Source organism: Talaromyces marneffei, chromosome 5 (assembly GCF_009556855.1).
Source record: "Talaromyces marneffei chromosome 5, complete sequence".
Taxonomy (NCBI): Eukaryota; Fungi; Ascomycota; class Eurotiomycetes; order Eurotiales; family Trichocomaceae; genus Talaromyces; species Talaromyces marneffei.
In genome coordinates, this window is record NC_072352.1 from 249,366 (window position 1) to 262,633 (window position 13,268).

Below are 13,268 nucleotides of genomic sequence, written 5' to 3' on the forward strand. Positions count from 1 at the left end.
ATTCTATCCAACATGCGGTCCTTGGCACAAGAAGGCAACAGACTACTTGTCTTTGGGCCACAGGCTCTCTCTGCTAAGGGCAACGACTTTCGCGCTCTGCAAGCTAAGGTAGCGCAGCTCACATGGATCACGCATGTTATCACGGATCTTCCAAACGTGTGGGGTGACTTTGTGAAAGAATTTCCCAAGTATAGCTTGGTTTCGGGTGAAACTTTACTGCAGAAACTAATCAAATGGGTTGACACTGGAGACATTGACTTGGGTACCAACAACCACCTCGCAAACATTATTCTCAGTCCACTTGTGATTATCACACACATCACTGAATATCTCAAATATCTCCAAAACGGCGCACCAAAGACAAATCATGAGTCGTCAACGGAGACTTTGGGCTTCTGCATGGGATTCTTGAGCGCACTAGTAGTATCAGTCAGCAATGACAGCATCGATATTGAGAGATATGGCGCGGCCGCGATCCGCCTAGCCATGATCATTGGTGGAATTGTGGATGCTCAAGATGGGCTTGATGCTCAGGGGCCATCCAAGTCTTTGGCAACGGCTTGGAATTCCACCAAAGCAGCTGAAGAGCTCCAGCAAATACTTGTCCATTTTCCGGAGGTGAGAAGTTTCCATAGTATTAGCAATGAGTACAATTACTTACATTTTGAAGGCATATGTGTCTGTGTCATATGACGACCAGCGTGCGACAATCACCACTGCCTCCAAAACGGTTTCTACTTTACAAGGACAACTTCGGACTGCAGGGATTGTCGCAAATGAGATCGGTTTATTTGGTCGATTTCATAACGATTGGTATGCAGAGGATGTCGACGAGATCATTGACTTTGTATCGTCGCGGCCAGAACTTGTACTTCCAGATGCCACTGATCTTATTTACCAAACACGATCCAACTCAGGCACCGGCCTGATCACAAGCGGAAAGCTTCACGACCATGCCATAAGAACTATTCTTGTCCAACACTCCAATTGGTATCAAACTTTCAAGTCAATTCACGATACCCAAATCAAGAGCCTTAAAACCTCTGTGATTGCTTTTGGTCCTGAGCCCTGTGTTCCACCTTCGATTCTCCGGGAGATCAAGCAAAATGTCATTCATGCATCTGACATCCAGGCAGAGTCCATTGCGCCACCCCCTATCGTGCTACCCCAACAAGTCAAGGAAGACGATATTGCGGTCGTTGGTATGTCGCTCAAAGTTGCAGGAGCTGACGATACCGATGAGTTCTGGGATTTATTATGTGCGGGGCAGTCACAGCACAGAGAGGTGCCGCGCAATCGGATAAAATTTGACAATGATTGGCGTGAAGTTGGTCCTAAGAGGAAATATTTCGGCAACTTCCTCAATGATCATGACATTTTTGACCAGAAGTTCTTCAAAAAGAGCGCCAGAGAAGCTGCTTCGACTGATCCTCAGCAGAGAATTCTGCTTCACGTAGCATACCAGGCTTTGGAACAGGCTGGATATTTCAACTCGCCAGAGCAGGACAAAAGGATCGGTTGCTTCATTGGAGAATGTGCCAACGACTATGCAGACAACGTCGCCTGCCATCAACCCAACGCTTTTACCGCTACGGGTAACCTGAAAAGCTTTATTGCCGGAAAAGTCAGCCACTACTTTGGCTGGACAGGTACCGGCTTAACACTTGATACTGCCTGCTCTTCGTCTCTCGTAGCAGTCCATCTCGCGTGCAAAGCAATCCTTAGCGGTGAGTGCAATGCTGCCCTGGCAGGTGGTGTCAACATGATGAACAGCGCGCTATGGTTCCAAAACCTTGCTGCTGCATCATTTCTTAGTCCTACCGGGCAATGTAAGCCTTTTGATGCAAATGCGGACGGTTACTGCCGAGGAGAAGCCGTGGGTGTGGTCTTCTTGAAGAGTATGTCTGCCGCTATTGCCAACGGTGACCAGATCATTGGTACAATATCCAGCACAGGAGTATCTCAAAATCAGAATTGTACTCCTATATTTGTACCAAATGCTCCTTCTCTTTCAACATTATTCCAAGATGTTATCCAAGACGCGCAGGTGGATCCGAAAAAAATCTCCGTCGTGGAGGCTCACGGCACTGGAACTCAGGTAGGCGACCCAGCAGAGTACGACAGTATCCGCAGGGTTCTTGGAGGCGCCAATTTGCGCTCCAAGCCACTTGCATTCGGGTCTGTCAAGGGTCTTGTTGGTCATACCGAGGCGAGTTCTGGTCTCGTTTCATTGATCAAGATCCTACTCATGATCCAAAATAAGACTATTCCACCACAGGCAAGTCACGAGTCACTTAATCCACATCTGAACGCTACGGCCGATGATAAGATGGAGATAATTACCAAAAAGACCACTTGGGACGAAGATTACAGAGCGGCACTCATCAACAATTATGGGGCATCTGGTTCCAATGCGTCAGCCGTTGTCACTGAGGCACCTCGCCTTCACGAGTCAACTACCAGCGCGACTTCGTTTCCTGTACTCGATTATCCCTTCCACATCTTTGGAAAGGATGACCGAGCGATTCGTGACTACTGCACAAAGCTTGCGAAATCACTGGAAGCTAAGGGTGTTAATAACTTGTCCATTGCAAATTTGTCATTCAATATCTGCCGACAATCAAACCCAACGTTGGATCGTGGATTGGTGTTTACTAGCCGCTCAGTGAAAGAGTTAGTTGAGAAGCTTAATGCATTTCAAACTGGAGACGTCAATGTAGCTGCCACTATCGTGCAACCCCAACTTCGGCCAGTTGTTCTTTGCTTCGGAGGTCAGATTTCTACTTATGTCGGCCTGAGCAAAGAGGTGTATGAGAATGTCAGAATTCTCGCTCGTTACCTCGACCAGTGTGACTATGCTTGTCAATCATTGGGATGTGAAAGCATCTTTCCTGGAATCTTTCAACGGAGCCCCATTGAAGATACCGTCAAGCTTCAAACAATGCTCTTCTCGATCCAATATGCTTGCGGGAAGAGCTGGATTGATTCTGGAGTTCAACCTGTGGCCGTGGTAGGACACAGTTTTGGTGAATTGACATCTCTTTGCATTTCTGGTGTCCTTTCTTTGGAAGATGCATTGAAGATGATCGTTGGTCGTGCAACTATTATTAGAGAAAGTTGGGGAAGCGAGAAAGGAGCCATGATGGCCATCGAAGCAGACCAAGAGGAAGTTCAAAAACTTTTAGCGGAGACATCCCTACCATGTGAAGAAGCTGGCCAGCGAGCACCAACGATTGCATGTCTCAATGGGCCCCGTAGCTTCACTATCGCAGGATCCTCTCGGGCTATCGACATCGCTGGTGAAACTATTTCCAAGAATCCTGCATATTCAAGGTTCAGGTTCAAGAAGCTCAATGTGACCAATGCGTTCCATTCGACCTTGGTTGAACCCTTAATGTCCGACTTGGAGAAAGTGGGACAAAGTCTGCAGTTCAATGAACCTTCAATCCACCTTGAAAGAGCAACTGAATTTTACTCTTCTGAACGATTAGCTGCAAGATACGTCGCTGATCACATGCGCAACCCTGTGTTTTTCAATCATGCCGTTCAAAGAATTTCTAAAAAGTATCCCGATGCGATCTTCGTGGAAGCCGGCTCTAACTCAACAATCACTAACATGGCAAGCCGAGCACTTGGATCACCGGTTGCATCTCACTTCCAGCCAGTCAATATCACTACTGATAATGGCCTGCAGTTATTGGTTGATTCTACGGCCTCGCTGTGGAAACAGGGCCTTATGGTGCCATTCTGGGCTCATAGCAGGGTACAGACTTATGAATACAGTCCCGTGTTCCTACCTGCATATCAATTCGAGAAATTGCGTCACTGGATGGAACCAGTTCCACCTCCAACATCTTCCAAGCAAGTCGTAGGTGGACAAGCAGAAGAACCTAAGGGATTATGGAGTTTTATCGACTACATGGATGAGAAAAAGCGCGGTGCAAGGTTCCGTATCAACACGGAAACCGACAAGTACAAAGAGTTGGTGTCCGGTCATATTATTGCGCAAACCGCACCAATTTGCCCAGCCACGGTTGAGGTTGACATTGCTGTTGAAGCCCTCATTAGTCTGTATTCTAATTTCGCTACGTCAGGCTTGCAACCTAGAATTTGCAATGTTGATAATCAGTCCCCTATCTGCATCGACTCCTCGCGATCAGTATGGTTAGATGTTGAGTCACAAGAGTCGGCCCCGAACAATTGGTCCTGGCGAATCGTTAGTACTGGCGAATCGTCGAAGGCTAGCACAGTTCATGTTACCGGTCAGATAATATTTGTTTCTACCGATAACGCAGAATGGCAATTGGAGTTTTCTAGATACGAACGATTGATTGGTCACCAACGCTGTGTTGGTCTCTTGAACTGTGATGATGCAGACGATATTATTCAGGGTCGCAATATCTATCGCTCATTCGGCGAGGTTGTTGACTATTCTGCTCCTTACCGTGGCCTACAGAAGCTTGTTGGCAAAGGAACTGAATCAGCCGGTCGCGTTGTGAAGAAATACACTGGAGACTCGTGGCTTGACGCATTGCTTTCAGATGCCTTCAGCCAAGTCGGCGGAATCTGGGTCAACTGTATGACAGACAAGGACCCTGGTGATATGTACATTGCTACCGGTTTTGAAAAATGGATGCGAAGTCCAGATATTACCACTGATTACAAGCGGCCAGAAGCTTGGGATGTCTTTGCCTATCATCAAGAGCTTCCTTTAGAGCATTCCTATCTTACCGACATTTTCATTTTTGACTCAACGAACGGCAAGTTAACGGAAGTTATTCTCGGTGTCAACTACCACAAGGTCGCTAAAGCCACTATGAGCAAGATTCTTGCCCGGCTTTCGGGATTGCCGACAACTTCAACCTCCACAAATGTGAAATCAAGCCCCGCCGCTGCTGAAGGATCTTCACCAGTGGAGAACGGTGCGTCTGGCAGTGGAAGCAAAGCAAAGAAAACCAAGTCAGGTGCAGGTCAGGACGTCGTTAACAAAACCAAGGGTCTTCTTGCGGAGATCTCTGGCATGGGCGTCGAAGAAATTTCCAACGAAGCACAACTTGCTGATATTGGTATCGATTCCCTAATGGGCATGGAGCTGGCTCGTGAGCTCGAGGGAATGTTCAAATGTACACTACCAAGTGACGAGCTGATGAACGTGACTGATTTTGCAGGTTTGGTGCAAATTATCAAGAGCACTTTGGGTGTTAGCGATGACGAGGAGGGCTCCGACCAAGAAGGATCTGAAGCCAGTTCAAGCGAGTCTTCTACCACATTCACTCCGTCAACGACTGCCACTACAGTTTCGGATGTTGAGGACAACGGAAATGAAAAGTCCATTGGCAAGGAGAAGTCGGTTTCCTACACGGGAGACCTGCAACTCCCTTCGAGCACAATCATCGAGGCGTTTGAAGAGTCAAGGAAGCTCACTGATGATTTTATCGCCAACTACCGATGTGCGGATTACATGGAAACTGTCCTTCCCAGACAAACTCAACTATGCGTTGCGCTTACAGTTGAGGCATTCGAGCAGCTCGGCTGCCCCATTCGCTCAGCCAAGGCAGGCGACATATTGACGCGCATTCCACATGATCCGCAGCATCAACGTCTTACCAACTATTTGCACAAGATGCTGGAAGAAGAGGCACGACTGATTGATACCGACGGCTCGAAGATCACTCGTACAGCAATCGCTCCTCCCTCCAAGTCGAGCGATGCTATTCTTGAACAACTTTTGCGAGACTTCCCAGATCACGAGTGGGCCAACAAATTAACACACTTCGCCGGTAGCCGACTAGCAGACGTTTTGAAGGGAGAATGTGATGGCATCAAGCTTATTTTTGGAAGCGATGAGGGAAGGCGACTTGTCACCGGGCTCTATGGTGACTCTCTGTTGAACAAACTAGCGAACGTACAGATGCAGGACATTGTTGCTAGAGTTGCTTCCAAGATGCCTCAAGACCAAGGCCCGCTCAAAATCCTTGAACTAGGTGCTGGTACAGGTGGTACGACAAAGGGAATGGTTGCCTTGCTTGCAAAATTAGGTGTACCTGTTGAATACACGTTCACTGACCTTTCCGGCTCATTTGTGGCTGCTGCACGCAAGACCTTCAAGGAGTACCCGTTCATGAAATACAAAGTCCACGATATTGAGAAGTCTCCACCAGCGGATCTTGTCGGTACCCAACATATTATTATTGCTAGCAATGCGATGCACGCAACTCACAATCTTGAAATATCCACAGCCAATGTACGAAAAGCTCTTCGCCCAGATGGGTTCTTGATGATGCTCGAGATGACATCGCCAGTCTTTTGGGTCGACTTGATTTTCGGACTGTTCGAAGGTTGGTGGTTGTTTGATGATGGTCGTGAACATGCCATTGGACATCAAACGCTCTGGGAACGTATTATGCGAGCCGCAGGATATGGCCACATTGACTGGACAGACGGCAATAGTCCAGAGCTTGAAATTCAACGTGTCATCATAGCTCTTGCATCTGGTCCACAATATGACAGACAACCAGTTGCTCCGCTACCACAGCCTGAAAAGCAACTTCAGCCTGCGGCTGGTCGCAAAGCGGCTGTTGACGAATACGTCCGCAAGTATACCGAAGGTTTCAGCCTCGGTGAACGCGTTGAGAGGGCAACCTCTCCTAGTCAGTATGAGCAGTGCGTGTTAATTACTGGTGCAACGGGAAGTTTGGGCTCTCACCTCGTGGCACATGTTGCTGCTCTACCCAACGTTAAAACAGTCGTTTGTCTAAACAGACGCAGTGGAAGCGACGCAAACGCTCGTCAGCAGAAGGCCTTAGAAGACAGAGGAATATTGATTGATGCCGCGTCCCAGTCTAAACTACAAGTATTCCAGGTAACTACATCAAAACCATTGCTTGGTCTGGAAAAGAGCGACTATGAGGAGCTGCTTGGAAAAGTGACGCATATCGTCCACAATGCTTGGCCCATGACCGGCAAGCGTCCATTGTCTGGATTAGAATCTCAATTCCAAGTGATGCGTAATCTGATTGACTTCGCGCGTGATATCTCGGCACATCGTTCCAAGGGATCCAAGGTCACCTTGCAACTGATTTCTTCCATTGCAGTTGTTGGACATTACCCACTCTGGAGTGGTAATGTTGAAGTACCCGAGGAGAGAATGACACTAGAATCTGTGCTTCCTAACGGTTACGGTGACGCCAAATTCGTCTGTGAACGCATGCTCGAGGAGACTTTGCACAAATATCCTGAACAATTCCGTGTCATGTCGGTGCGTCCGGGACAAATTGCAGGCTCAAAGGTGACTGGCTATTGGAATGCAATGGAGCATCTATCATTCTTGTTCAAGTCATCGCAGACTCTTAAAGTCCTTCCAGACTTCGAAGGTGACCTTTGCTGGACACCCGTCGATGATGTTGCTGGCACATGCAGTGACTTACTTATTTCGGATCGCGAACCATATCTTGTCTACCATATTGATAATCCCGTACGCCAGCCTTGGAAAGAGATGATACCTCTTTTGGCGGAATTGCTTGACATCCCACGCACTAATATTGTTCCCTTCAAGGAATGGGTGCGTAGAGTACGTGCTTTCCCAGGGTCTGTCGAATGGGACAATCCAGCCGCTTTGCTCATCGACTTTTTGGATGACAATTTCCTCCGTATGTCATGCGGCGGTCTTCTCTTAGGCACTGCTAAGAGTTGCGAACATTCTCCAACTCTCGCTGCTGTGGGACCGGTGAGTGTCGAGGTGACCAAGAAGTATATTCAGTCCTGGAAGAACTCCGGTTTTTTGCACAAGTAGAAGTTGTCTATGTCGGCGGCTAATATTGGGATATCATTAAGTGTTCAGTGTAGAGACTCTGCTGCTGCATTGTCGATTATGGTTTCTAATATCTTTCATTTTACTTTCATTGACTTAGCTATATGTTTACCCATCTACTTGTTAATGCTTTTATCGCGTGTATTATGTCTATGTAATAAATGTTGTTCTATGGGAGTATCTGTCACCAAATTCATCTATCTGTTTACATTCCCTCGGCCTCCATGATTTAGACAGTTCCTAGAATAATGCTGGTATCGCCTCATTTACGTTTGTGACTATAATACTTGATATCTACAGTCTTTGGTAAAATTAACAGCTAAAAGGTAATGAAATATTCAAATTCTACCAGAAGATTTATGTAATCTTGTGTACTGGGAATGGTGGTTCGCTAGGTTGTTACCTTTATGCCAAGTTAGGCAAGTCTTACCAAATGTGGAAGGTGACCTTTTGCTTTGGGAATAAAGATATCTTTCGCGCGGAGGCGCGACCTAGCCACTTTACTGTTTACGCGTTAGCTATGAAAGATTATCAATTCTATTCAAGTACTTTTCTTACTTGATTCACATCTAAATAGAGGCCCGCTGGACTGTTGGCTACTTTCGACGTAATGTCCCCAGCTTCGTTATTACTGCCACCTGACCCTTTCTCTTTCGACGAAGGCTTCTCGATTGTTTAGTAGTTGATCATCTTTTATTTAAAATTCAGTACCCATACCTAAGTACTTGGGACGTCGGTACTGGTTGGGAACAAAGCAATACTACAGACGCGATAGCAAACCGCGCCTTGTGTCCACAATTCTGCTACATCCGTCCTCCTCGCAACCCGGAGATTTTGCTTTTTGCTACGAATTTAAATCAGAAATAGGAGGAAAGACGTAAGTAGAAAATTCTAAACTACTGTCTTTTCGCAATGCCACTCTTGCATTGTGTTATTCAAGCCAATATCCGGAGTTTTGATGACGGAGTTTCTGGTTATGAAAACACCAAACATTGGAGCTAGGTTTCCTAACAATCAATACGAACTTTCTTATCTGAAGGTCTGGTTGTTTAGACCCAACCTGTGACATGGGTTAATGATAACATAACGTTGTAATATCGGAAATGGGAAAATAATATGTAGCGATATCGGATCGTGAAAGCATTTTGCAGTAGATATTTGAGATTTAGAGATGACATCCGAGCAGATAGATTCCTTCACGGCTACACATTAGAAATAAACTCCACAAGACTTCTTGATCTTTTAGTCAGTTGACTGTATCACAAGTATCAAACAAGAACAACGTTATTGCTAGTCGCTTTGATTGTCTGAGGAGTACTGGTTTAAAGGGAACCGTGACTTTTGACGAATTTACATACCGTTCTTCCATGATCCAGCCATCCATTGGTGCCTTTACATATTTTGCATACGATGCCGAGCTACGAACTAGACCTCGATCTTCCTCGCATTCTTTGTCTCCATGGCGGCGGTACCAACGCTAGAATCTTTCGATCTCAATGCCGCGTGCTCTCGACACACCTGAAAGGGAAATTCAGATTGGTGTTCGCGGAAGCACCTTTACAATGCCATGCTGGCCCCGACGTACTATCCGTGTACAAAGAATGGGGCCCATTCAAGTCATGGATTCCATCGGCACTTGGGTGTCCGGAAGTCGACAATCATACTGCCATTGAGCTGTTCAGAGAGGCGTTAGACCGAGCCATGGATGAAGATGATGATCTGGGAGCAACTGGTCCGTGGGTAGGGTTGTTGGGATTCAGTCAGGGGGCCAAGATGTGTGCGAGCTTACTGTATCTTCAACAATTGCGGCAAATTCATAGATTGAAATCGAACCGAAGGCTTGACTTTCGATTTGGTATTTTGCTTGCTGGTCGCGCACCGCTTGTGGCACTTGACATGAATCTCGCCTCAATATATTCTCTAGATGATATGGAAAACCAGGACAAGGACTCTATATCAATGCTTGTTGATCCCAACGGACAGCTAGTTGTTGGGTCCAAATCCTGGCTTAGGCGAAGCAACTATATCAACCAGTCTGACGTTCGTCTGCGAATACCAACAACACACGTCCATGGAGTACGGGATGCAGGCCTTCCACTGCATCGAAAACTATACGAAGAATGCTGCCAAGTGGAGAGCACGCGACTGATGGAATGGGATGGAGATCATCGTGTTCCAATCAAGACGAAAGACGTTACAGAGTTGGTTCAGCATATAACAGCCATGGCTTTAAAGACGAGGGTTGATTTTTGATAGACTAAAGACTAATTTTATATCAAATCTATTGTTGTTGCTCTTGGTTGGCTGCGTATTTTCTATGATGAGGCCGCATTCTCGATTCAGAGGCAGTTTCTCTTTGACTACGTACTCACGATTCGTAGGGTTACATTACATTGCCTTGAGTCTGCTTAAGAACTTATTTATTGCCATTTTCCTACCAGGTATTCTATCATGCAATATATGCATATTGATTCGTATCGTCCATATTGAGGGTAGCACAACATTTCATGCTATTCGCCACTTACCCATTGCGACCGAATTGTGATATGTCCTTTGCGATCATGGTCAGACGAGACCCACGATTCGTCGCAGCTTGCCATTTAATAACAGACTGGCCACTCACCGGATCAGATTGAAAGATCTGTCAGATCGATCGCGACGGTTTTGTGCGAATACATCAGCATTATGGGTGACATGAGGAGTCGGAAACGGAAAGACGATCGGTCACTTTTGCCGTTCCGGCTGTGTCGCCAGCAGCACTATTGGATTTGCCCAGCCAAATATTGCATCGCGTTACGTGGAAGTATTCTCAACCCAGCACCAATCAGAGAAACACCTGCGAATGCGTCTACGTAGTATGTCGATCCATTTCTTGTTTTTGTGACGACCAACTGATTAGTAACATACTAAGTATGTATAGAAATCAACGCGAGGTCTGGGTGGCTACAAACCGTTTTCTGGTTCTGCGGCAAATTGTTACATTTAAGTCCGAATCCCGGACAATATTTTCTTTTCTTTTCGTTCAGTCCGAAGAGCTTCCTATTTTAGGTTATGTATAGTGACTAATATAATTACCTATTCCGAGTCCTTGTACGTTATTTCATGTCATGATCTTCCGATAGAGTAATTGCATTTTGTTCCCCTATTAGTTTGGGCTTTTCTGAAATACTAGATCTACCATATTTCTCACGAAGACCGATCTGAATATTCTAATCTTCAAGCTACAACTGAATGCCCAAATATACAGTCCAGTTCGTGAATATAAAACATTTAAGGCATCACATTGGTTAATACTGCTGTATAAGTGACGAAAGACTCGTCAATACTTGCTCGTGGACGAGACAACCGCAAGCATGGCTTCTCCTGAGAAGCTACCATACATTGAGCCAACAAACCAGCCTAGCATTACGATAAACCATTCAGACGACATATCAGCTGTGGCAGATACCCATTCAGCATCAGAACTAAGACCTGACCCGGAAAAAGTATCATCGACACCAGAGCGAGATGCAGAGGCAGGAAACAAATCACAGGAGCCACGTCCAGTGCCTGTTCCTCGATGGAAACGACGCGGCCTTTTTGGTTCGCTAACGTTGATCTCTGAGGTTGACAATCCGAGAGCATATCCACGCTCGACGAAATGGATTCTGACTTGTACTGTGTCGTTGGCGACACTTATTGCGCCTATGGGAACGTCTATTTTTTACCGTATGCAAATTCCTTGTGTTAATTCCAGGTCCTAGAGACTAATGTTGATAATAGCTGCCCTGCGTGAGGTCGAAAGCGATTTACACACAAATGCCACCGTCACCAATCTATCTCTGGCTTTCTACTTGTTAGCAATGGCAATATTTCCATTGTGGTGGTCAAACTGGGCAGAAGCATTCGGAAGACGCACAATCTATCTCATATCTTTCGCCCTCGGAGTGGTATTCGCCGTGTTAGCCGCCATTTCAAACTCGATTGGCATGCTCGTTGCCGTCAGACTCCTAAGCGGTGGCTCATCAGCATCCGTTCAAGCTGTCGGGGTTGCTTCGATATCCGATCTGTGGGAGCCACGAGAGCGAGGACGTGCCATGGGCATTTTCTTTCTTGGTCCACAGTTAGGTCCGTTTTTGGCACCAATTATCGGTGGTGCTTTGGCGAATAGATGGGGGTGGAGGAGCACGATGTGGTTTGTGGTGATATTGGCTGCAGCTATGCTTCTCATGTTATTAATTATTCTGCCGGAGACATCGATGAGAAAAGAGACGACATGGCGTACGCGAGTCAATCAGAAGATTGGAGAGCGGAACGTATTCATGAGAACGATTATTCTGCTAAGAATCCTCTTGATAGACCCATTCTCCGCGCTTCTAGTACTACGCTACCCAGCAATGTTCCTGCCCATGTTCTACATCGGAATCGTCACGATTTATTTCTACGTCCTCAACATCAGCATTCAAAATACATTTGCCAACCCACCTTACAACTTTAGCACCCTGATTGTTGGGTTACTGTATATTCCGTCTTCGCTGGGTTATATCTGTGGCAGTATCATTGGCGGTCGATGGATGGACTATGTCATGCAGCGTGAAGCTAGAAAGGCGAATCGATTCGATGCCAATGGAAAACCTAGAGTCTATCCGGAAGAGCGTATGAAGGAGAACACTTGGGTTGGAGCTTTGCTCCCTGTGGCTGCGTTGCTGTGGTATGGTTGGACGGCCGAGCATGGTGTATATTGGCTATGTCCCGTAAGTCATCCCGGTCTTCATAGCTTGCGTCTTACTGATATGTTAGCAGATGATTGCAAACTTCTTCACCGGTTTTGGAATGATCATCATCATCAGTGTCGGGATCACAATGATCAGTGAATTCATGCCGGGCGACTCGCGAGGTTTGGCGGCATCTGTCTTTATACGTAATGTTCTTGGCTGCGTGGGCACTGTCGTGGCAGCACCGATGCTTAGTACACTAGGGAATGGATGGACGTTCACTCTTTGGGCATTCGTGGCTCTGGCGAGCTCCTTGGTAATTGTCGCGGTCACGAAGTATGGTCCGCGATGGAGGGAGTCTATGGTTGCGTCTGGTGCAGTGAGATCTTTTTAAACCGCACTCGATGTCTTATGAGACGTTCTAATATGTGCTCATTAATGTATAAACGCATCTTACTAATTTAATTACAAGGCATGCTGCATTGTCTTTTGATGTATGTATTGGCGGTTTACTATTTCCACAATGCTCTCCTCGATATCGGACAGGAAGCAGAGACATCGACCGTCTTGTCATCGTCGTCACGTTTTGTTGCGGAGCTGGGGACGAAGCCGTTGCTCTGTAGGTACGCTGTTAGTCTGATATAATTTATGCACCATTTTGTACTTGTTTTATTTCAAATGCATATCGCTTCAGCTTTGCGCTGTTGTAGCCCGTTGTCGTTAGATAAGTTGCCAGGACGTTGGCGCTCTGGCTGCCAATGAGG

At 46.4% G+C, this 13,268-nt stretch overlaps 3 protein-coding genes across 3 annotated transcripts; all 3 read left to right on the top strand.

Annotated features, from left to right (window-relative positions):
- Positions 1-12: 12 nt before the first annotated feature.
- Positions 13-7,792, top strand: EYB26_006409 (uncharacterized protein; the record flags this gene model as incomplete). Its single annotated transcript, XM_054265685.1, has 2 exons — positions 13-618; positions 671-7,792. The coding sequence occupies 2 exons, from the start codon at positions 13-15 to the stop codon at positions 7,790-7,792; spliced, it is 7,728 nt and encodes a 2,575-aa protein (XP_054121660.1).
- A 1,428-nt stretch (positions 7,793-9,220) lies between these two features.
- Positions 9,221-10,063, top strand: EYB26_006410 (uncharacterized protein; the record flags this gene model as incomplete). The annotated part of the gene is made up of 1 exon (XM_054265686.1): positions 9,221-10,063. One exon carries the CDS (start codon positions 9,221-9,223, stop codon positions 10,061-10,063), a length of 843 nt encoding a protein of 280 aa, XP_054121661.1.
- Positions 10,064-11,163: 1,100 nt separating this feature from the next.
- On the top strand, positions 11,164-12,898 carry EYB26_006411 (uncharacterized protein; the record flags this gene model as incomplete). The annotated part of the gene is made up of 3 exons (XM_054265687.1): positions 11,164-11,518; positions 11,573-12,543; positions 12,593-12,898. 3 exons carry the CDS (start codon positions 11,164-11,166, stop codon positions 12,896-12,898), a joined length of 1,632 nt encoding a protein of 543 aa, XP_054121662.1.
- Positions 12,899-13,268: the final 370 nt, after the last annotated feature.